Raw genomic sequence first — 24,702 nt, forward strand, 5'->3', positions numbered from 1 at the left:
TGGGATGATGGAAGGGGTTTGATGCACCATTGCGGAGCAGAGCAGGAAGCTCTGGCCAGTGTTGTGATCACTGTTTATACCTCAATGAACAGCACTAAAAACGACTGGGTTATTATCTGGTAGCTATTTGCGGAATCTTGCTGTGTCAAAGGGCTGCCTGCTTGGCCACAGTGACCACAGGAAAGCATTTTGGATTGCTCTGAGTTTGTGCAAGTCTCTCTTTCCTTCAGTCCACCTGGATGTGGGCTGGAGACGAGATGCAGCATGCTGCTAGTGCAGACTGCTAAACGCTGCTGTCCCAGCCTTGCTGTGTGAGCTCTTTGCAGCAGTACTCGCTGGACCCTTTTAAGGGGTGGGCCCCACAAGCGGCTCGGGCCAATGAGCTGTGGAGAGGTGGGGGGAGGGCGGAGCTGACTGTCAGAAAGTTCCCATTTGGTGGAGTTTGGTGTTGAAATGAGCAGCGTGGAGCGGTTGGATGGACTGAAGCAGAGAAGGAGTGTGGACGGTGAAGGGATTCTGGCAGAGGTAAGTGTTACTCATTCACTGCCCAACTCAGCAAGCGCCCCATTTCCGCCTGTTGCCAAGGCAGAGTTAATGTAAAGTGCCTCACTGTTTCTGCAGTTGGCTGGATGCATTCCGGGGCTCTGATCTCGTTACTACTCTCCGGCAACCTTTGCAAGTAAGCAGGATTGTCGCGAAGGGCACTGGAAATGTGCAACTTCACTCAATGTCAGCTCCGAGTTTGAGCTGCACACTCGGAATTGCCATTGAAGAGAAGTGAAGTGTGAAAGGTCCCAACTTTGTGGTCGCTGTTTTAAACATGCTCTTTGCTGTGAAGTGTGGGCAGGGTTGTGCCAGTCTGCAGTAGGCAGGATTGGGTGTTCTCAGTCTACCCCTGGACCAGGCTGATGAAGTGCTTGGTGTTGCCTGAGAGTGTGTTGATGTATGTCTGTGCTGTTGTGGAGCTGGTTAGCTGCTTGCAGCTGGCACCGAGGTGGTATCATGCCATCCTTGGTTTAGCTTGCGCCCAAATTAACCAATGCTGGGGGTGGGGAGAGGGGGGCTGAGACACCGCATGGCTGAGATTTTGCTGAGAGAGAATCACTGGTGTAACTCATGGGGCAGCACGGTACAGCACAGTAGTTAGCACAGTTGCTTCACAGCTCCAGGGTCCCAGGTTCAATTCCCGACTTGGGTCACTGTCTGTGCGGAGTCTGCACGTTCTCCCCGTCACTGCGTGGGTTTCCTCCGGGGACTCCGGTTTCCTCCCACAGTCCAAAGATGTGCAGGTTTAGGTGGATTGGCCATGATAAGTTGCCCTTAGTGTCTAAAAGGTTTGGTGGGGTTACTGGGATAGGATGGCAGCATAGGCTCAAGTAGGGTGCTCTTTCCAAGGGCCGGTGCAGACTCGATGGGCCAAATGGCCTCCTTCTGCACTGTAAATTCTATGATACTGTCTATATCACTGTCTGCAATTACATTCAAGTTACCAATCCTGATACCCAGGTACATTGCGGAGGATCTCCTCGCCTCCTCTCTCTGGCTACCTGCTGTGAGCAGTGGGAGGCCCACCACAATTTCCTAATCTTACAGAATGGCAAGTGGAGAGTGAATGGAGTGGGGAGGGAGGGTGGCATCACCATGTGGGCCTCTCACTTCCCGCTTTCTCCTCTCGGTCCTATAGCATGTCTGTAATGCACTGCACCGTGCCAACATTGTTGTAAAGACACTCACAGGAAACTGGGCCAACATGTGACTCAGCAGCCACAGTGGGGTTTTTATTTCGATGTGCTTGTGTTTTTCGAGAAAATGTGGTCATTTCGCTGTAATAAAATTCTGGTGAAAAGTGTTTTGGTAATGTTTACATCAGACACTACAGGGAATAGGAAAAAAAAACCCAGGCGGTTTCAGTATTTGAGGATGATCACCCATCAATTATGTTGATATGATTAGGGGAAGTACTGATCCGCTGGAAGATGGGAAACGGTCAGATGTTACTGAGTTAGAAACAACTGCTCGAGTTAAGTCACTGTGGTTAGTTTGCCTGCTTTGTTTCCAAGAGGTTCAGTGTTGGTCCATAAATGACTGATTGTGGGCCGTTTGATTCTATGGGGCATCGCAGGATTCAATGCTACCTGTTCATGCCCATCATGGTGAATGGGAAGGGTCTAACCCTGCTTGCAGACCTCTTTGTCATTTATGCCCCTCCCCCCGAGACATGGAGAGCATTAGTAAGATCCCTGCTCCCTCCATCCTGGATTCCTTTCCCCAATTGAATGGAGTTTTTTGAGGGCAGCATCAGGCTCTGAACCCAGGACCTTCCCTGCAATGGCTGATTCATTCACCCCATTGAGCCATTGGGTCCCCTTACCCTGGTTAAATCCCTCTGTGGTCACTCCCCTCCCTATCTCTGATACCGTCTCTAACCCTAAAACCCTCTGAGATTTGTACGCTCCTCCAATTCCGACCTCTTGAGCATCTCAGATTCAACTTACTCCCACCTTGGCACTAAGTTCTGAAATTCCCTCCCTACACTTGTCCACTTCTCATTCTCCATTTAAGATGAATCCTAAAAGCTGCTTCCCTGACTATGTCTTTTGTCACCTGTTCTAGATATCTCTTCATGTGCCTTGGTGTCCAAACATTGTCCAGTGATATTCATGCGAAGTACCTTGGGACAATGTGCTGTGTTTATGGGTGTTCTATAAATACAAGTTGCTCAGTGAGTGAGGTTCAGAGCAGGACGGGCTGCTCCCCCACTTTTTCCTTCTCTGAGGAAAAAGGATGGGCCCTGATTTCATCAACGGGGAGAAAGAACAAGAATGGGGTATTATTTTGACCATAGCCTGGCCACAGCTTGCATTGTCTCTGGACTGCATTTCATGTATTGGGTTTCTGAGCTGCTGGAAGTCACTTCTATGTTTGGACATGAAATGGAAATAAAATGTGACAGAATTTAAAAATCAGGCCTTTGTGCAATTGCCACAGATGCGTTACAATGACGAACAGGAAAATTCTCTGTGGTCCACCCAGACACAGTCACCATACCCCAACCAAAACCACGTGATCTCCTGAGAGAGGCAAGACAACGAATCAAAACCAGGCCAATTTGGCAAAAGCAGATTCTTGTCTTTTATATGAAACTTGTCTTCAAACCACACTCTGGCCCCAATCATTCCTGCTCTAGCTCCTCTTTTGCACAAGGTGATCTCCATTCCAGAGAAGCAGGTCCAGCTTGTACTTGAAAGCATTCATCAAATTGGCTTCGGGATTCTCTCCCTGAAGTTCTCTGCTTCTTCACCTCTCTCTCTGATGACCCTCCTTAAAGGCCACCTATTTAGCCACGCTTTTGGACACTGCTCCTTTGGCTCGATGTTAATTTCACTTTCGTCTCATTCCTGTTACGCACTTTGGAGCATTTTTCTTGGTTGAAGGCAGGAGATGACTGCAAGTTTTCGCTGCTGTGAGCAGATCAGGAAAATGTGCGAGCGCTCATTTGTGGTTACAAGCTCACATCCACATCTTCTGAGCATCCCCAAACACATCAGTTTCAGCACATTACTTCTGAAGTGTTGTCACTGCTGTAATGTAGACAATTTGTGCACAGTCAGATCCCACAAACAGCAATGAGTTCGATGACCAGTTAAGTGGATTTTGGAATGATGATTGAGGAATGGTAAGAAGATTCGGGAGGCAGAGTCGGTTATAGATAGAAGCTCCAGGGATGTAGTTACTCCTAAGAATGAAGGTAGCTGGGTGACGTTTAAAAGGAGGGGGAAGAAGCAGTCAGTGCAGGGATCCCCTGCGGTTGTTCCCCTCAATACCAGGTATAGCGTTTTGCCTACTGTTGCGGTGGGGGTGGGGGGGACCTACCATAGGTAAGCCACGGTGACCAGGTGTCTGGCACTGAGTCTGTCCCTGTGTCTGAGAACGGAAGGGGGAGAGCAGGAGAGCATTAGTTATTGGAGACTCTATAGTTAGAGGTACAGATAGGTGGTTCTGTGGCAACGATAGAGGCTCACAGTTGGTGTGTTGCCTCCCGGGTGCCAGGGTCCATGACGTCTCTGATCGTGTTTTCAGGATCCTTAAGGGGGAGGGGGAGCAACGACATAGGTAGGAAAAGGGATGGGGATGTAAAACAGGAATTCAGGGAGCTAGGGTGGAAGCTGAGAGCCAGGACAGACCGTGTTGTCATCTCTGGTTTGCTGCCAGTGCCACGTGCTAGCGAGATGCGGAACAGGGAGAGAGTGCAGTTAAACACATGGCTACAGGGATGGTGTAGGAGGGAGAGTTTCAGTTACTTGGATAATTGGAGCACTTTCTGGGGAAGGTGCGACCTGTACAAACAGGATGGGTTACACCTGAACCCGGGGGGGGGGGGGTGGACACCAATATCCTGGGATACAGCTCTTTGGGCGGGTTTAAACTAATTTGGCAGGGGAATGGGAAACTGATTTGTAGTCCAGGAGATAGCGTTGCTGGAGTTCAGGAAGTTGAGGGTAGTGCAGTACTGAGGAAGGTACCAAGGTCACAAGAGTGGACCTGCAGGCATGAAGGTGGTTTGAAGTGTGTCTACTTCAATGCGTGGAGCATCAGGAATAAGGGGCGTCATTCTCCGACCCCCCGCCGGGTCGGAGAATGGCCGTTGGCCGCCGTGAATCCCGCCCCCGCCCCCGCCGAAGTCTCCGCTCCCGGAGATTGGGCGGGGGCGGGAATCCAGCCGCGCCGGTTGGCGGGACCCCCCGCTGGATTCTCCGGCCCGGATGGGCCGAAGTCCCGCCCAGAAACTGCCTGTCCCGCCGACGTAAATCAAACCTGGTATTTACCGGCGGGACCAGGCAGCGTGGGCGGGCTCCGGGGTCCTGGGGGGGGGCGCGGGGCGATCTGACCCCGGGGGGTGCCCCCACGGTGGCCTGGCCCGCGATCGGGGCCCACCGATCCGCGGGCGGGCCTGTGCCGTGGGGGCACTCTTTCCCTTCCGCCTCCGCTACGGCCTCCACCATGGCGGAGGCGGAAGAGACTCTCCCCACTGCGCATGCGCGGGAAACTTTCGGCGGCCGCTGACGCTCCCGCGCATGCGCGGGGAAACTGACAGCGGCCGCTGACGCTCCCGCGCATGCGCCGCATTTCCGCGCCAGCTGGCGGGGCAACAAACGCCATTTCCGCCAGCTGGCGGGGCGGAAATCCCTCCGGCGTCGGCCTAGCCCCTCAATGTTGGGGCTAGGCCGCCAAAGATGCGGAGACTTCCGCACCTTTTTGCCGGCGCGATGCCCGTCTGATTTGCGCCGGCTTTGGCGCCAGTCGGCGGGCATCCCGCCGTTGGGGGAGAATTTCGCCCAAGGTTGGTGAGCTTGAAGCATGGATTGGTACGTGGGACTACGATGTTGTGGCCATTACGGAGATGTGGATACAACAGGGGCAGGAATGGTTGTTGGAGGTTCTGGGGTTTAGATGTTTCAGTAAGATTAGGGAAGGTGGTAAAAGAGGTGGAGGAGTTGCATTGTTAATCAAGGATAGTATAATGGCTGCAGAAAGGCAGTTTGAGGAGGATCTGTCTCCTGAGGTAGTGTGGGCTGAAGTTAGAAATAGGAAAGGAGCGGTCACTTTGTTAGGAGTTTTCTATAGGCCCCCAAACAGTAACAGAGATGTGGAGGAAAAGATTGTAATGCAGATTTTGGATAGGTGCGGTAGTCACAGGGTAGTTGTCATGGGTGACTTTAACTTTCCAAATATTGATTGGAGCCACTATAATTCGAATAGTTTGGATGGGGCTGTTTTTATCCAGTGTGTGCAGGAGGGTTTCCTCACGCAATATGTGGATAGACTGACAAGAAGTGGGGCCATATTGGATTTGGTACTGAGTAATGAACCGGGCCAAGTGTTGGATTTGGTTGTGGGAGAGCACTTTGGAGATAGTGACCACAATTCGGTGACTTTCACTATAGCAATGGAGAGGGATAGGAACAGGGTAATTACGATGTGAGGGATAGGAACAGGGTAATTACGATGTGATTCGGCAAGAATTGGGGAGCATAAGATGGAGACAGGAACTGTCAGGGATAGGCACAATTGAGATGTGGAGCTTGTTCAAGAAGCAAATACTGCGTGTCCTTGATATGTATGTCCCTGTCAGGCAGGACGGAAATGGTCGAGTGAGGGAACCATGGTTTACAAAAGAGGTTGAATGTCTTGTCAAGAGGAAGAAGGGGGCTTATGTAAGGATGAAATAACAAGGTTCAGTTAGGGCACTTGAGGGATACAAGATAACTAGGAAGGAGCTCAAGAAAGGGCTTAGGAGAGCTAGGAGGGGGGATGAGAAGTCCTTGGCGGGTAGGATCAAGGAAAACCCCAAGGCTTTTTACACTTATGTGAGGAATAAAAGAATGACCAAGGTGAAGTTGGGGCCGGTCAAGGACAGGAATGGGAACATGTGCATGGAGTCTGAAGATATAGGAGAGTCCCGAAATGAATACTTTTCTTCAGTGTTCACAAAGGAGAGGGGCAATGTTGTTGAGGAGGATAGTGCGATACAGGCTGGTAGGCTGGAGGAGGTAGATATTCGGAAGGAATGTGTGTTAGAAATTTTGAGAAGCCTGAGGATAAATAAGTCCCTTGGGCCTGATGGGATATATCCTAGGATTCTTTGGGAGGCGTGGGATGAGATTGCAGAGCCTTTGATCTTTATGTCCTCACTGTCTACAGGAATAGTGCCAGAAGACTGGAGAGAGGCGAATGTGGTCCCCTTGTTCAAGAAAGGGAATAGGTATAACCCTGGGAATTAAAGGCCGCTTAGTCTCACTGCAGTCAAAGGTAAATTATTGGAAAGAGTCCTGAGGGACAGGATTTATGATCATTTGGAAAGATTCAGCTTAATCCAGGATAGTCAGCACGGACTTGTGAGGGGTAAGTCTTGCCTCACAAGTTTGATTGTATTATTTGAGTTGGTAACTAAGTAAATAGATGAAGGTAGAGCAGTTGATGTTGTATACATGGATTTTAGTAAGGCGTTTGATAAGGTGCCCTATGGTCGGCTCATGCAGAAAGTAAGGAGACATGGCATAGAGGGAAATTTGGCCGATTGGATCAGTAACTGGCTATCACATAGAAGACAGAGGGTGGTGGTAGATGGTAAATTTTCATCCTGGAGCCCAGTCACCAGCGGTGTACCACAGGGATCTGTGCTGGGTCCTCTGCTATTTGTGCTTTTTATCAATGACTTGGATGATGGAGTTGAAGGTTGGGTTAGTAAATTTGCTGATGACACCAAGATTGGTGGAGTAGTGGATGAGGTGGAGGGCTGTTGTAGGCTGCAAAGAGACATTGATAGGATGCAGAGCTGGGCTGAAAAGTGGTAGATGGAGTTTAACCCTGATAAGTGTGAGGTGATTCATTTTGGTAGGACAAATTTGAATGTGAATTACAGGGTTAACGGCAGGGTTCTGTAGAATGTGGAGGAGCAGAGCGATCTTGGAGTTCATGTGCAGAGATCTCTGAAAGTTGCCACCCAAGTGGATAGAGCCGTGAAGAAAGCCTATAGTGTGTTAGCATTTATTAACAGAGGGATTCAGTTTAAGAGCCGTGAGGTTATGCTGCAACTGTACAAGACCTTGGTTAGACTATATTTGGAGTATTGTGTGCAGTTCTGGTCACCTCATTTAGGAAGGATGTGGAAGCATTGGAAAGGGTGCAAAGGAGATTTACCAGGATGCTGCCAGGATTGGAGGGTAGGTCTTTTGAGGAAAGGTTGAGGAAGCTAGGGCTTTTCTCTTTGGAGCGAAAGAGGATGAGAGGCGACTTAATTGAGGTGTATAAGATGATGAGAGGGATAGATAAGCGTGGACGTTCAGCGACTTTTTCCTCGGGTGGATGTAGCTGTTACAAGGGAGCATAACTATAAGGTTCATGGTGGAAGATATACGAGGGATGTCAGAGGTAGGTTCTTTACTCAGAGAGTGGTTGGGGCGTGGAACGCACTCCCAGCTATGGTAGTGGAGTTGGACACTTTAGGAACTTTCAAGTGGTTATTGGATCGGCACATGGAGTGCACTAGAATGATTGGGAGTAGGTTGATTTGATCTTAGTTTCAGACTAGTTTGGCACAACATCGTGGGCCGAAGGGCCTGTACTGCGCTGTACACTTCTATGTTCTATAAGGGCCAATATATTGTAGAAAACTCTTTACTCTTCATTCTGTGTGTCAGTCCGATACCTGAGACGACAGACATGGCCTTGGTTTAATCTTATCTGAAAGACCTTCAGATTATGAAGTATTTGCGCCATTGCAGCCGTCTGTTTCACACAGGCTAAGACACTCTGTCTCATCATTCCTATCGCTCACAAGGACAACAGATAAATCTGGAACTCTCCACCCAAAAAAGAGCTTTTAAGACAGATATGTTTCTTCTGGGTGAGTGTATGGAGGAATATGAAGCAAAGACGGAAAAATGGAGGTGAACTCTGATCTGATTCATGGCCTCCTCTTATTCCTTTGTACCAATGACTCTGAAGTGCATGTGTGATAATCATTGACCTCCTTCCTGGTGGCCTTGACCTTCCTTCTTTGGGGAAGGTTCGTGTTCTGACTCTGAACAGACCCTTTACTTTCCGATGACATCCTCCAATGCCAAGTGTTCTGATGTACAAAATTCAAATAATTGCAGTGGGCTCGAACAGCGGAATCGTGCCAATATAAGCAGCTGAGAGAAGTTGATGACGGAAGAAGCTTGTTGCTCCTCACTTATTTTTAGGTCTGCTGTATCAGGAATAGAACTGATTTTCCACAATATTTCACATCACGCTGAGGAGTCATTATGGAGCGTGCGAGCAGACTAAGCAGAGTAAATGGAACTTGAATTGAGACTTGTTGCTGACATTATGGTGGCTGACTAATGAATATATTCAAGAAAGAAAGAATGATTTTGCATTCCTCCAGCTCCTGTCACCACTGCAGATTATCCTAAAGCACAATGTAGCAAATAAAGACCCCTTTGAAGTGTAGTCAAGTGTTGTAATGTTTGGAAACATAGCAGCCAATTAATGCATAGCAAGCTCTCAGAAACATGAACGTGACCAGATCACCCCTGATAAATCATTGACTAGGCTTCCGCTGCGGAATTTTGCTCAATTCAAGACATGACTCTTTTTGAAAGGATGTTCATGTTTTTTGAGAGGGTGCAGAGTAGATTTTCTAGAATGGAGTCAGTGCTGGAGAAGGAGACATTATTGAGGGACATTCAAAATCATGCAGAGTTTTAAGTCAGGTAAATAAAGAGGAACTGTTGGTACTGGTGGGTGGGTTTATAACCAGAAGGTACAGATTTAAGCTAATTGGCAAAAGTACTAGAGGGGAGATTAATTTTTTTACACATCTGGAATTCACTACGTGCAAGGAAGTGTTGAAGGTGATTCAACCATAACTTTCAAAGGGGATTTGAAGAGGAAAGGTTACCGAGCTGGGGGAAAGTCAGAGAAGTGAAATTAGGGTGACATGGGGCTGGATTCACCAATGCCCCAGTCGTGTGATTCTCGGCACCGCGCCGTTCGCTCATGGCGGAATTCTGTACTCCCGCCGCTTGTCAGTGAGCTACTGACCCATTGAAGCTACCCCACGACGCTGGGAAACCCGCAGGCAGCGGTGTGCTGTCAGCGGGAAGAGTGACTCCCAATGGCCGGAAAATTCCGGCCATGAAGTACATAGAACATAGAAAAATACAGCACAGAACAGGCCCTTCGGCCCACGATGTTGTGCCGAACCTTTGTCCTAGATTAATCATAGATTATCATTGAATTTACAGTGCAGAAGGAGGCCATTCGGCCCATCGAGTCTGCACCGGCTCTTGGAAAGAGCACCTCCACCCAACACTAAGGGCAACTTTAGACACCAAGGGCAATTTATCATGGCCAATCCATCTAACCTGCACATCTTTGGACTGTGGGAGGAAACCGGAGCACCCGGAGGAAACCCACGCAGACACGGGGAGAATGTGCAGACACGGGGAGAATGTGCAGACTCCGCACAGACAGTGACCCAAGCCGGAATCGAACCTGGGACCCTGGAGCTGTGAAGCAATTGTGCTATTCACAATGCTCCCGTGCTGCCCACGTAGTAAGGCTTGTGTAGAGCATCCGACCAGTTGGAAGAAATATCCTGTTTCTGTGCTGCAATTTCGACGGTGAAAGAAAATACATATTGTGAGGTCCGCGAATTGACGGTGAAGGCGTGTGGGTTATTGAAGGAGCAGACAGAAATTGCACTCCAGCAGGAAGTCTGAGATGACCTTCTCAATAGTTGTGTTCAGCAGATAAACGGGCTGAATCATTAATCATTACCAGATGCAACACTGGTCAGGGAAACATAAAGAAGTCGGTATTGAGAACTGAGTAATACTGTGTGCAGGATTGGAGATCAGTCAGGTACATTCTGATCAGAAGGAGATTTGCTGAGAGGCTAACAAGTTATCATTTCTAATCATTGAGCCATGCTTTCAACAAGGCCGCACGTCAGTTCAGCGACAGCTGTGATTTTTGAATACTTGAGTTTAAAAACAGTTATGATGACCTTAAATGATGCAGAAAATGTGCAGTGTGTTTAGAAACTAGCACCGTTGTGTTTCTGTACTTTTATCTTTCTTTTTCCAAAGAGGAAATGAGTAATAAAGGGAAATTCTACAGTATATATTTAACAAAGCAACGGTGAGATAATTGTGTGAACAGATAGTGTTGAATGTGCCTGTGTCTCTTTGTGGTTCTTGCTGTTTGTGGGGTGTCTGTCTAAATGTTTGTCTCTGACAGTAGATAGGGGAGGAAGGATGTATATCTGCCAAAGTATCAGGGGTAGGAATGAGTTTTTGTTTGCTTTCTACCCTCCCAACAGCCAACAATGTGGCAGTGAAGGGACCTGCATCCTACCTGTTCTTGTATAAAAACGTTAGTCTTGATCCGGAATAACTGCGACCCAATATCTGTGAAGGTCAAATGGGTCTCCAGACAAATAGGGGCTGGTTTAGCACAGGGCTAAATAGCTGCCTTTGAAAGCAGACCAAGGCAGGCCAGCAGCACGGTTCAATTCCCGTACCAGCCTCCCCGAACAGGCGCCGGAATGTGGTGACTAGGAGCTTTTCACAGTAACTACATTTGAAGCCTACTTGTGACAATAAGCAATTTTCATTTCATTTCATTTCCACCCCATATTTGTGAGGATCAACATTCCTGTTCCAATTGGCTGCTTCATTAGCCTGTGTGACAGCAGTGACAACATGTTAAAATCCCTTAACTGACTGTGAAAGGTTTTAGATAATCCTCAGACGGTGAAAATCTGTACAAATGCACGTCTTCTTTTCCTGTGCTCCTCTGTTTTGCTGTCCCTTGTACCTGGTGAACCTTTGGGCTGACTCAGTGATCGGGGAACCACGATCCACTCGGGTATGGGAGAGTTGGGGTTTCAGGACAACACTATGGAGACCTTCCGCACCCCCTTCCTCCATATGAGAGTTCACTGATCTCTTCCTGCCCTCCTCTGTTTCAGAGATCGGTTGTGGAGGGAACGTGGAGAAAACAGGGTTAAACTGGAGTGAATTTGGGTGTGTTTGTGGCAGAGATGGGATAAAACTGAAATGAGATTGGGGGAGAGTTTGGAGGAGCCTGAATAAAGCTTGAATTGAAGTCGGGGAGGGGACGGGTCAAGTTGGAGTGAAGAGATGTGATTAATTGACAGGGTTTGGAGGAGACACATTCTTGGGGTGTTCAAAATCCAGTGAATGCAAGCTTTCTTCTATTCGGGAGTCATTGAAGAGTTTTTTTTTAAGATTGTCACTGAGAGTGAGGAAAAGTTAGAAGAAATTTCTTTACTCCGAGTTGGCAAATGAATGCTTATCCACAAACGGTGTTTAGGCAGAGACCATTGCAACTATTGAAGGATAAGTGGATAATTACTTGAAGCCCAGAAACCAACTTGTGCAGAGAAAGGTACACGGCAGTGGGGAGAGCAAGACAGTGGGATTAGTTTGGGGTCAATTCGGGTGATGGGGAGGGAGGGTTTTCAGTCAATGTGGTAGATTTTCCAATGTCAATTGAAGGTTTGGGATTAACTGACTGAAATTGGAAATGGGACTGCACCCGAAAGCTGTGACTGATGGATACATCGTCTGGTGTTCTCTTGATGATTTTCCCCAAGGAAGCAACTCAAAAATGTTTTTGTTTTATTCATTCATGGGATGCAGGTATCACTGACTAGGCAACATTTATTGCCCATCTCTAACTGTGCTTGAGAAATAAAGAAGAATAAAAAAGCTGAACACAATTTTCTCACTATCTTTCTGATTCACATGTAGAGCCCAGACTGGAAGGAAGGTCTTTGAGGACTATCTATTGTAACGGACGAGATCTTGTTGCTTCAGGCATTATCACTGCTGACTCGGATAATCCCCAGATCACCAGGCTGAGGTACTTACCGCCTATCACTCACATTTCCTGTAATCACATGCATGAAAGACATGCTTGTTTTTCACCACAAAATGTAACTTCGGAATTCGAGAACATGTAATGTGAAAGACCAGGCAGTTTCAGTGGTCGCCTTGACTTTTGAGGTAATATTTGATGCTGTGATGATTTAAAAGCTCGGAAACCAAGGTGTTTAATGGACAAGACGTGGTAAATGGAAACTGTTTCTGTTCATTTCCTTGTTGTCTTTGAGCTTGAGAAAAGCACAGTGTTTATTCCTTCAACAGCCAGTTACACAATACTACCAAGCTCTTTGTTCAAATATCACGGCATTACAGATTGCCCCGATAAATCTCATTCCCATCGCCATAACTCCCCACCATGTGGCGGGGTGAGTATCCTGACTTCCATGATGGCTCCATTGGGTTGAAGGTCAAGAGTGAAAGTGGGTGCTGCACAAAATCCAGCTTTTGGCTTCCATTGACAACCAGTGAAGATCTTCCCTAACCCTTCATTGAGTTTTCCTAGTATCTGGTTCCCCCTCATCAGTTCAGTCACCAAAATACAGCTGATCAGAATGGACATTGATAGCACAGATACATGGAACTGATCATCCATGTGGTGAGGTGCAGCTAGTATTCAAAATATCTGTAACTCTCTCCAGTATCCGCTCTTCCACATGTAATCAGCTTATTTGAGATTATATTTTATCCTCTATCTGCCCTCGGTGTTGCAACACTCTGCCGGTGAGAACTGGCTCCGCTCATCCCTTCTGCTCTTTTCCCATTCCAGATGCAATGCGAATTGAAAGAATTTCCCACTGCATTGGTAGAGGACAGTGGAATGGATGGAGAGATCCTCGAGGTGAAGGATCTGGCGCCCAGCGACTTGGGGCAGCAGAACTTCCTTGTTGATCTGTACAAGTTTATGAAGGAGAGGGGCACTCCCATTGAGAGAATCCCGCACTTGGGGTTTAAGCAAGGTGAGTTTCATCCATCCTTTGAGTAATGGTTGGAAGCCACTGGATCTGCAGGAGCTGCCTGTCAGTGCAGATGCTGAGAAGATAGGGCAGCGTCGCAGATTGAGACATTTCTCTCTGCATTGGACGGACAATGCTTCCATCACAAACCTAATGAAAAAGTAAAATTTATTCAGCCCCTTTCCCAACCTCAGAACAACCCAACACTTTACACCCAATGCAGTACCTTTGAAGTCTAGGTCCTGTTGCAAGATAGGAAACACAGAAGCCCATTTGCGCAAGATTCCATAATAAAACTGATAATTATCTGTTTTGAATGTTGGTTTGGGGATGAACATTGTTCAGGGCACAAAGAATGTTCTTCTATTAATAGTATTGTGTGATCTTTCTTTTATTGAGATGGGAGCCAGGGCCCTTAGTTTAACATCTCATCCAAAAAAGACACCTCCAATTGTGCAGAACTCCCTCAGTGCTGCACAGGGAGTGTCAGCATAGGTTATGGGTTTAAATCTCTGGAGAGGAGGCCTTGAATTTACATCCGTCGACTCAGAGGAAAGAATGCCACCCCAGAGCCAAGGCTGATATTTGATCTTACCGGTGGCATTTATTATCCATCCCCATTGCTCTGAATTACAGTTAATATTCCATGTCCCGCTGATGTCGGCTGGAATTGAAGGCCAGGCTTGTGAAGGTAGGAGGGTCCAAGTGTTCTCCTGGAGGGCCAGGTCTAAATCAGATTATAAGCTGTCCCATGGACGATACAAGGTTATCTGTGAACTGCGTGACTTTTCATCATTTTGCACTTCACCACATTGGGTGTTTTGGATCTTGCTGACACTGTGAATCTTTTTCTGTCTACAGTTAACCTATTGACGCTGTACAAGGCAGTCGAGAAGCTGGGTGGTTACGAAGCAGTAAGTAATCTTTCTATTCAGCACCAATTCAGGATTTTCTTCCACTGGGTAAAGATGAGGCCACTGTCCATCTGCAATCCCATTAAACTATCCATTGCTGGTTTTGTCTTGTTAATCTTGTTAACCTGTTGGACAGCTGATACTTGACCTCCCAAAGACAAGATAAGCATCAGTCAAACCTTGAAATTCACTGTCTTGAAAGATTTTGTGGTAAAACCCAAGTAGAGTTGAATCAATGTCTCACGCATCCCCAATTTCCTTCATTCGACATTGGCAGCTGAGCCTTCAGCTACCGAAGCTCAAACCCTAACCCTGTCACTCCTTACATAAACCTCTCCGTCTCACTGGGACTCTCACCATCTTGAAGACGCTCCTCAAAACACATTCTTCGACCAAACATTTGACAGTCTGTCCTAATCTTGGTTAATGTGGCTCAGAGACAAGTTTGATCTGTTAATGCTCCTTGGGATGCAAGGGATAACTGCCTGGATCAGGCGTTCTGTAGTTGACAGTAAAGAGTTGAGATATGTGATGGGGGGAATTAGAAATGGACTTGTCCAGTTGCAAGTGGAGGAATAATTGTGACAATGCTGTTAAATCCTTTGGCACCCATGCTAAAAATAATTTAGGCATGGCAGTTTTCAAGCTCATCCATGAATGTGACCCACATGGAATGCACCTTTTTAATACATTGTTTAACAAAAAATGGCAGGAAACATTTAAGTGATTAATGATCACTTGAGGGGCCAGAGCAGAAATGTTCAGGTTTTTGAAAGATCTTTCTGCTTTCCTTTTCCCCTCTCTGATTAGATCTCATGAGGAAGGAAGGTTTTTATATTTTTTAAACATCCCCAATTGTCCTCGAGAATGTGGCTGTGAGCTGCATTCTTGAACCTCCGCCAACCATATGGTTTGGAGTGGGGGGATACTGTTGAAGAATGTTTGGTGAGTGGCTCCATCTTGTAGTTGGTACACACTGCTGCTGTGTGTGTCAGTGGTGAAGGGAGTAGATGTTTAAGTTCATGGATGGCATTCCAATCAAGAGGGCTGCTTTGTCCTGGGTGGTGTTGAGCTTCTTGAGTGTTGTTGGAGCTGCACACATCCAGGCAAGTGGAGAGTTTTCCATCACATCCCTGACTTGTGCCTTGTAGATGGTGGACAGGCTTTGGAAAGTCGGGAGGTCAGTTGCTCACTGAAAAACTCTCAACCTCTGACCTGCCCTTATAGCCACAGTGTTTATATGGCTAGTTTAGTCCAGTTTCTGGTCAATGGTAACCTCCAGGATATCAAGGGTAGATGGTTAGATTCTCTCGTGCTGGAGATGGTCATTGCCTGGCACTTGTGTGGCACAAATGTAACTTGCCACTTGTCAGCCCAAGCCTGAATATTCTCCAGGTCTTGCTACATATGGACACGTAGTGCTTCAGTATCTGACAGGTTACAAATGGTGCTGACCATTGTGCAATTAACAACAAACATCCCCACTTCTGACCTTATGATGAAGGAAGATCATTGGTGAAGCAGCTGAAGATGTTTGGGCCGAGGACACTACCCTGAGGAATTCCTGCAGTGATGTCCTGGGGCTAAAATGATTGACCTCCAACCACTACAACCATCTTCCTTTGCGTTAGGTATGACCAACCAGTGGACAGTTTTCTCCCTTATTTCCATTGGCTCCTTTTTTGCTCGGGCTCCTTGATGCCACACACAATCAAATGCTGCCTTGATGTCGAGGGCACACTCATATCACCTGTTTAATTCAGCTCATTTGTTCATGTTTAGACCAAGGCGGTAATGCAATCAGCAGCCAAGTGGCTGTGGCAGAATCCGAATTGAGCATCAGTGAGCGGGTTATTGCTGAGTAAGTGCTGCTTGATATTACTGCTGATGATCCCACCGATCACTTCATTACTGATCGAGAGTAGACTGATGGAGTAGTCATTGGTCAGGTTGAATTTGTCCTGCCTTTTATGTATAGGACATGCCTGGGCAATTCTCCATGTTGCTGGGTAGAAGGCAATTCTGTAACTGTAACTGTACCCGAACAGCTTGGCTAAGAGCTCGTTCTGCAGATCAGGTTTTCAGTACTTTTGCCAGAATGGTATCAGGACCCATAGCCTTCGCAGTGCCTTCAGTTGTTTCTTGATATCGCGTGGGGCGGGTTGAATTGGCTGAATGATGGCATCTGTGCTGGCGACCTCTGGAGGAGGCTGAAATGGATCATCCACTTGAGATTTTTGGCTGAAGATAGTTGCAAGTGCATTATCCTTTGCATTGGTGTGCTGGGCTCCCATCATTGAAGATGGGATATTCATGGAGCCTCCTCCTCCTGTTAGTTGTTTAATGATCTCCACCACCACCCACAACTGGATGTGGTAGGACTGCAGAGCTCATATCTGATCCGTTGATTGTGAGATCACTAACGCTGCTTCTGCTGTTTGGCATGTATATGATGAGGGAGTGTTCGGTTGTAATGCTCCATTGCATTTTCCTTTCTTTGAATCCAATCACGGCATTTCAATAAGAGACTGAGCCCTGACCAGTTGTGATGCTCCAGCCATCATGGCATGTGGGGGAATGTTTGGTTTTGAAATGCAATCAGTATCAGGGCGGCACAGTGGTTAGCACTGCTGCCTAACCACGCCATGGACCCGGGTTCGATTCCAGCCTTGGTGACACTGTGTGGAGTTTGCACCATCTCCACCTGTCCACGTGGGTTTCCTCTGGGTGCTCCGGTTTCCTCCCACAGTCCAAAGGTTAGGTGGGTTTATGGAGTTGAGGGGCGAGGGAGGAGGAGTGGGCCTGGGTGGGGTGCTCTTTCGGAGGGTCGGTGCAGACTCAAAGGGCCAAATGGCATCCTTCTGTTTAGTGAGACCAGAAGATCCCGCCAGCAGAAAGGGCCTGAAAACCCCACCCCCACATGAACGTAACTCAATCTAAAAAAAAAAAGGCCCATTGATCAGTATATGAATCATGTGCATTTGGGAAACTAAAAGGTGATCTCATTAAAGATAGAACTGTCTTAGGAATAAGGGATCTGACAGTGAGAGTAAGTCTACTGAGACTGGAACAACTTATTCTGAAAAAAGCGATAGACGTGCATAGAAACATGGAGGTTTCAGAACATCACCAGGAGCATATGTATATGGCAGAACAGACCAGGAGATACATTATGTTGAGAGACATTCCAGGTCAACAGAGCAGAACGATTATGGACAAAGAGCAGGGTACAAATATTCTGCGGGACATCATACAAAGGAAAAGAAGGATCCAGCTTGGGAAAATCAGTATTTTAACTGCCAAATTCCCTGTTAAACCTTCTGCCCCTCACCTTGAACTTGTGTCCCCTCGTAACTGACCCTTCAACTAAGGGGAACAGCTGCTTCCTATCCATCCTGTCCTTGCTCCTCATAATCTTGTCCGCCTCGATCGGGTCACCCCTCAATCTTCTCTACTCCAGTGAAAACAATCCAAGCCTATCCAACCTCTCTTCATAACTTAAATGTTCCAACCCAGGCAACATCCTGGTGAATCTCCTCTGCACCCCCTCCAGTGCAATCACATCCTTCCTATAATGTGGCGACCAGAACTGCACACAGTACTCCAGCTGTGGCCTCACCAAAGTTCTATACAACTCCAACAATGACCTCCCTGCTTTTGTAATCTATGCCCTGATTGATAAAAGCGAGTGTCCCATATGCCTTTTTCACCCCCCTATTAACCTTCTGCCTTCAGAGATCTATGGACAAACACGCCAAGGTCCCTTTGTTCCTCGGAACTTTCAAGTTGCCTTTTTTTTATTCCCTTTGCATTAAGATTGACAACCCTCCAGGACTTCTTTGGAGTCTCCAGGACTTGAAGATTAATCTCCAGGACATTGCTTGGAGAAAAATCATTGGCTGTATTGCTTTAGTTATAAAAATATTGGGGGAAGAGAGAAAGGCAATTTGATGGACTCTTGAGAATTATCTATGTGGCCAAGGGGGAAATCTTACCATTTCTAATTGGTGCAGAAAGTGGGAGGGGCATCTCCAGGACAGATGTGTCAGGTGACCAGCATGGGGCATTTAGCCATGTGACCAAACCTCCTGGAAGATGTTCAAGCAGAGTTGGCAACCCTGACCTGTGTGGACGACATACTGGAAAGAATGTTCTGAACTCTGAATTAGAAACTGAAGTCATGGGTTTCAGCTCTGCCCTGTCCCTCCAGGGATTGAGTTCCCATCTAAGAAAAACACAGGCCACAAAGGCCTCCTTTCACCAGTCAGAGTCTTGATAGGTCCAACTTTCCTCTCACTAACCTGGCTTTAAATGCAGCTGGATCTAAATCTCTGCATTCCAGTTAGAGATTGAACCTTGGCCTTTCAACTCTAGGTCATGGGTACACATCCAAGCTCTGGTTCCCAGGATTCCTCGGCTCAGAATTGCCAAGAGGTATCAAGCCTCTAATATGTTGTCAGCAATATGTCTATCTCTTGAAGCATTCAGCTTGCCGAGCAGAGGAAATGGGATGGCCGGCTCCAGAGTTGGCAGCAATCAGCTCCTGCCTGTTCTGAAATAACAGCACTCACATGAATCTCTCTGATAGTAAACCAGACTCTGATTTGGCAGGCCCCAGTCTTCTCCCCATTGAGCCTGAAGGCTGTTCAGCTCCAAGGGAGATAAGCCTCGCAGTCTCGGGATTCTGCACCCCACCCCTCTTGGTCAGCCCAATTGCTTGTGAAACCTGTTTACTCTCAATTCAACTTATTCTATGTGCACCTCTGTGGGAAATAGAGAGGAGGAGATCCCTTTGTTTGGGATCGGCGGATATGCCTTTCAGAGGGATCTGACAGTGGCTGTCAACCTCTTGGCCTCTATTCCTATCCGTGCACCAGGATCCTTGTGTATGGGGAGGGATGGACTAAACAGGCACCCACTCAGTATCCAGGTCTGGATGATCCCCCCCCCCCCCCAGTACCAGTTCAGAAAGTCCATTATCTTCCTTTCCTCTGTGATATTTTGCAGCTGTAGCATCTTCTGAGCAGCACGATGACAGCTGGGGACAATGTCACTGCTGTCTCCTTGGTCTCCCTCCCTCGGCAGGTGATCACTGTAAGATTTGCAGCAAAAGCACAATTTTTGGCAGCTGCGCCATCTGCATTGAGCATAGGATATAAATAAGAAACTGCTGTCAGCAGTATTTCGGGACAGTGGGGAGCACATCATCAGGCTCTCGCTCGCTCTGGCTCTTTCTCTCTACTTTCCGATGTGAGACAGAAGAAACTAAGTGCTCTATTCGCACCCGCATGTTTGTGCTGCTGATGCGTGGATAGATCCCTGTGTTTTCCCTTTTAGGGGTGGCTGAGGTTGGTTGGGGGGGGGATATATTTTGCACATTTCATTAGGAATAGCAAGTCTCTGGGAAGGAACGACACATGTAAGATACAAAGTCAAACTCCCTCCACATTGTCACGTCAAACACTCCAAGGGTAGGTACAGCACGGACGACACACTGATCCATGTGAACAGACCCATTCAGACTGTCAGTGGACTCAACATCAGAGAATGAAATGGCCAGTCACTCAAAAACCTTCAGCAATCTCTATTCTTGTCCCCTTCTGCCCCAAGAGGATCATCACAACCTCTTTTACTGCTAGAATGATCAGCTAGTCTGATGCTGACACCGAATTCTGTGGTCCCTCAGTATCCAAATGCTGATTGATGCTGCAGTCTAAAGTATTGTCAATCAGCGTCAGGATTGCTTGTTTCCTTCTCACTGTGAAGTGGAAGAAAAGGTTTTAACACCGGAAAGAGTCTGAAACAGACATTTCCTGACTGATTTCTATGGGAAAAGTAATTTACCAAGTGAGTGGCGAGGTGTGCAGGTATTTCCGAGGCCTCTGAGGCTGTGGCAAGGGGCAGAATGAGGTGACAGTCAGTCGAAAGCAGTGCTATACATTGGATAAAGGCATCAGCATGAGATAGCTCACCGAGATGGCTCATGAAGAGGACACACTATCCGCTGTGTGTTAACTACCTAGCTGATCTGTATTTGCACTACGAGGAGAGGAAGTGGCCTACTGGTATTGTCACTAGATTAGTAATCCAGAAACCCAATCTATGGTTCTGCGGACCCAGGTTCAAATCTCACCATTGCAGGTGGTGAAATTTGAATTCAATAAAAATCTGGAAATAAAAACCTAAATAAAACCATTGTCGATTGTTGTAAAAACCTATCCAGTTCACTAAAGTCTTTCAGGGAAGGAAATCTGTTGCCCTTACTTAGTCTGGCCTACCTGTGACCCACAGCAATGTGATTAACTCTTAAATACCCTCGGGGATGGGCAATAAATGCTGGCCCAGTCAGCAACGCCCATGAACGAAAAAAAAAAAAAAGCATTCTTTGCCGGTGACGGGCATTGCCCACTGAGAATTGAGTTCAAAATCCAAGTTGTTCTTTAGCTTTTCAGATAATCTGTTACTCATCAAATGATGTACGACGAAGACATGAAGTGAGAAGACATTCTAGCTGTCAAAAATAGTACTTCTATGTTCTATGTTCAAGCACCTTTTGGTCCATCTAGCCTTCCTAATCATAGTCATCCCGATGGTACTTTTCTGATCACCCTGGATCCAATCTGTTGACCAGAATCTGGTGTAGAGTTTCATGAAGCTCATTAAGGTTCTTTGATCCACCCCAGTGCCGCCAATCCATTCCACGCTGCCACAGACCTCTAGTGAAAGGATTTCCTGCTCCAATCCCCATTCTGTTGCCTTGCCCTTAATTTAAAAAGTGCGCACCTATACGTGGCAACACAACTTTCTCATATCCAACTGGTCTAAACCTTACCTAATTTTAAACACCACCATAATATTTCACAACCAACACCAGTGAAGCAGGTGATTTGGACATTATCTCCTCGTTGTTTTTGGGATCTTACTATCTGCCAATTGGCTGACCCATTTCCGACATTTCATCAGTGACTACATCTCAAAAAATCTTCATTGACTTTGACGTTCTTTGGGATAAGAAAGGGACGTGTCCTTGTTTCTCTGCACCCTTTTCAAATAGTGAGATGACAATGGCTTGCAGACTCCAGGTACAGTCTCAGCAGGGCTGATACAGTTTGAAGACAGCATCCTCAGAATGAAACAAACTCCTCCACAGAGGACAAACCAGCACTGGCTCCCTCCCTGCAGTCTGGGAATTGGCGCTGCCGATATTCGGTAAACTTGTCACAGCGTGGTTCACGATGTTTGACGAGGGGTTCTGGGTGAAGTCCGGCACGCCGGGTAACTAAGAGGGAGAAAAGCTGAAGGAGGCAAGCAGCGATCTGAGGATAAGAGCTGGTCATCAAACGTTGTAAAAGTGGAGAAAGAACTTGCAGGAAGCTGAAACGAATGGGATGATGCAGAGCTAAGGAGACTCACCAGGGTGTGGATGGTGGAGCTGAGTGTGGGGCACCTACAGTGTCAACTGACTAGAGCCCCTGAATGGCAGCTGCCCACTATTGTCACACAAGTGGGGGGATCAGTATTCACACAGGAAAAGACAATGTTGTCGAGGAGAATACTGAGATTCAGGCTACTAGACTAGAGGGCTTGAGGTTCATAAGGAGGGGGTGTTAGCAATTCTGGAAAGTGTGAAAATAGATAAGTCCCCTGGGCCGGATGGGATTTATCCTAGGATTCTCTGGGAAGCTAGGGAGGAGATTGCTGAGCCTTTGGCTTTGATCTTTAAGTCATCTTTGTCTACAGGAATAGTGCCAGAAGACTGGAGGATAGCAAATGTTGGCCCCTTGTTCGAGAAGGGGCGTAGAGACAACCCCGGTAACTATAGACCAGTGAGCCTTACTTATGTTGTGGGCAAAATCTTGGAAAGGTTTATAAGCAATAGGATGTATAATCATCTGGAAAGGAATAATTTGATTAGAGATAGTCAACACGGTTTTGTGAAGGGTAGGTCGTGCCTCACAAACCTTATTGAGTTCTTTGAGAAGGTGACCAAACAGGTGGATGAAGGTAAAGCAGTTGATGTGGTGTATATGGATTTCAGTAAAGCGTTTAATAAGGTTCCCCATGGTAGGGTACTGCAGAAAATACGGAGGCATGGGATTCAGGGTGATTTAGCAGTTTGGATCAGAAATTGGCTAGCTGGAAGAAGACAAAGGGTGGTGGTTGATGGGAAATGTTCAGACTGGAGTCCAGTTACTAGTGGTGTACCACAAGGATCTGTTTTGGGGGCACTGCTGTTTGTCATTTTTATAAATGACCTGGAGGAGGGCGTAGAAGGATGGGTGAGTAAATTTGCAGATGACACTAAAGTCGGTGGAGTTGTGGACAGTGCGGAAGGATGTTACAAGTTTCAGAGGGACATAGATAAGCTGCAGCGCTGGGATGAGAGGTGGCAAATGGAGTTTAATGCAGAAAAGTGTGAGGTGATTCATTTTGGAAGGAATAACAGGAAGACAAGAGTACTGGGCTAATGGTAAGATTCTTGGCAGGGTGGATGATCAGAGTGATCTCGGTGTCCATGTACATAGATCCCTGAAAGTTGCCACCCAGGTTGAGAGGGTTGTTAAGAAGGCGTACGGTGTGTTAGCTTTTATTGGTAGAGGGATTGAGTTTCGGAGCCATGAGGTCATGTTGCAGCTATACAACACTCTGGTGCGGCCGCATTTGGAGTATTGCGTGCAATTCTGGTCGCCGCATTATAGGAAGGATGTGGAAGCATTGGAAAGGGTGCAGAGGAGATTTACCAGAATGTTGCCTGGTATGGAGGGAAGATCTTATGAGGAAAGGCTGAGGGACTTGAGGCTGTTTTCGTTAGAGAGAAGAAGGTTAAGAGGCGACTTAATTGAGGCATACAAGATGATCAGAGGATTAGATAGGGTGGACAGTGAGAGCCTTTTTCCCCGGATGATGATGTCTAGCACGAGGGGACATAGCTTTAAATTGAGGGGAGATAGATATAGGACAGATATAGGTCAGAGGTAGGTTCTTTACTCAGAGAGTAGTAAGGGCGTGGAATGCCCTGCCTGCAACAGTAGTGGACTCGCCAACACTAAAGGCATTCAAATGGTCATTGGATAGACATATGGACGATAAGGGAATAGTGTAGACGGGCTTTAGAGTGGTTTCACAGGTCGGCGCAACATCGAGGGCCGAAGGGCCTGTACTGCGCTGTAATGTTCTATGTTCTAACAGTCAGATATTGAAATGAAAGTGTTACTGAGAAATAGTGAGTGCAGATCAGCATTGCAACAGGAAGTGCGCATTGACACAAGCTGATAAAAATAGGTAGGTTAAGGCCTCTGCTAATCTATTAAGGCAGGGATACTACATCAATGCGGTCAACCTACCGCCACTAATATTGGAAACAAGAATTTTCCACATTAATCTTCTGATGAAGAATTTGTTTGCTTATCTAAGAGGATCTGTGACAGATTGCACCTGATAAAATAATTATTCGTGCTTTACCAATTAGATAATTATTATTAGAAGATTTGTTTGGCTGGAGATTGTCCTGACTACAGCTAGACTTAATCTCTTTAGTTGAATTTGTTAGTGAACAACTCCATTATTGTCGTATCGTACAACTACCAGGACAGTAGAAGGTGAACTGGATGAGCCTTGGGCCTGAATGCGGTCACAATTACAATGCAGGAAACAAGGCAGCCAATTTGTGCGGGATGATAAAGTGAACTAAAGGGGCAAAATGATGATAAGGAGATAATCTGTTTTGGTGATGTTGGACGAAATTAAGTATTAGGCAGGACCTCTGCTCTGCTTCAGACAGTGGCCGTGGAGTCTTTTCCATTCCCTGCGGGCCAAAGTGGGCCTCGGTTTAACATTGCATCCTCCAACAGTGCAGCACTCCCTCAGTTGCACAAAGGGAGAGAGCGAGAGCATTGGCCTGAATTATACATTCCAGTCTCTCTCGAGTGGGATTTAAACACATCACATGAGAGTGTCACCCTATGAACTATAGCTGGGACATCAATCATGTGTTGGCAGAAGCCGGAAAGGAGATGATAGATTCCTTTCCCTCAAGGGTGTGAGTTTGTGCAACAATCGAGCAGCTTCTATACTTTCTATAGAGTGCTATTTATTCCCAACCTGGAGCACTGCTATTTGGATTCACTGGCTGTTCATTGTGAGCTCTAGACTATAATCATGAGGGACAATTGTACCCGTGCGCTTTCTACTTGCAGGTTACGACCAGCCGCCTCTGGAAGAATATCTACGACGAGCTGGGTGGAAATCCTGGGAGTACCAGTGCTGCTACGTGTACCCGGCGCCACTACGAGAGGTAGGTGGCACTGACCCTTGCAGCAGACCAAGGCACTTGAATGTGTCTCTTAACTACTGAGCGACGGTATTTGAATT

General features: G+C 46.9%; 1 protein-coding gene across 2 annotated transcripts in view; it reads left to right on the forward strand.

The window, feature by feature from the left end:
* Positions 1-420: 420 nt before the first annotated feature.
* The window catches only part of LOC140396809 (AT-rich interactive domain-containing protein 5B-like), a 36,540-nt gene continuing 12,258 nt past the window's right edge, over positions 421-24,702 (forward strand). The window contains exons 1-5 of one of the 2 annotated variants that reach the window (XM_072485556.1): positions 421-525; positions 12,330-12,441; positions 13,231-13,420; positions 14,279-14,331; positions 24,528-24,625. In XM_072485556.1, coding sequence (XP_072341657.1) covers positions 13,231-13,420; positions 14,279-14,331; positions 24,528-24,625 — 341 coding nt within the window. In that variant the 5' untranslated portion in view covers positions 421-525; positions 12,330-12,441. The remainder of the gene's footprint in view (positions 526-12,329; positions 12,442-13,230; positions 13,421-14,278; positions 14,332-24,527; positions 24,626-24,702) is intronic. The other variant, XM_072485557.1, reaches the window with a different exon arrangement.

Source organism: Scyliorhinus torazame, chromosome 20, assembly GCF_047496885.1.
Source record: "Scyliorhinus torazame isolate Kashiwa2021f chromosome 20, sScyTor2.1, whole genome shotgun sequence".
In the NCBI taxonomy this organism is placed as follows: domain Eukaryota; kingdom Metazoa; phylum Chordata; class Chondrichthyes; order Carcharhiniformes; family Scyliorhinidae; genus Scyliorhinus; species Scyliorhinus torazame.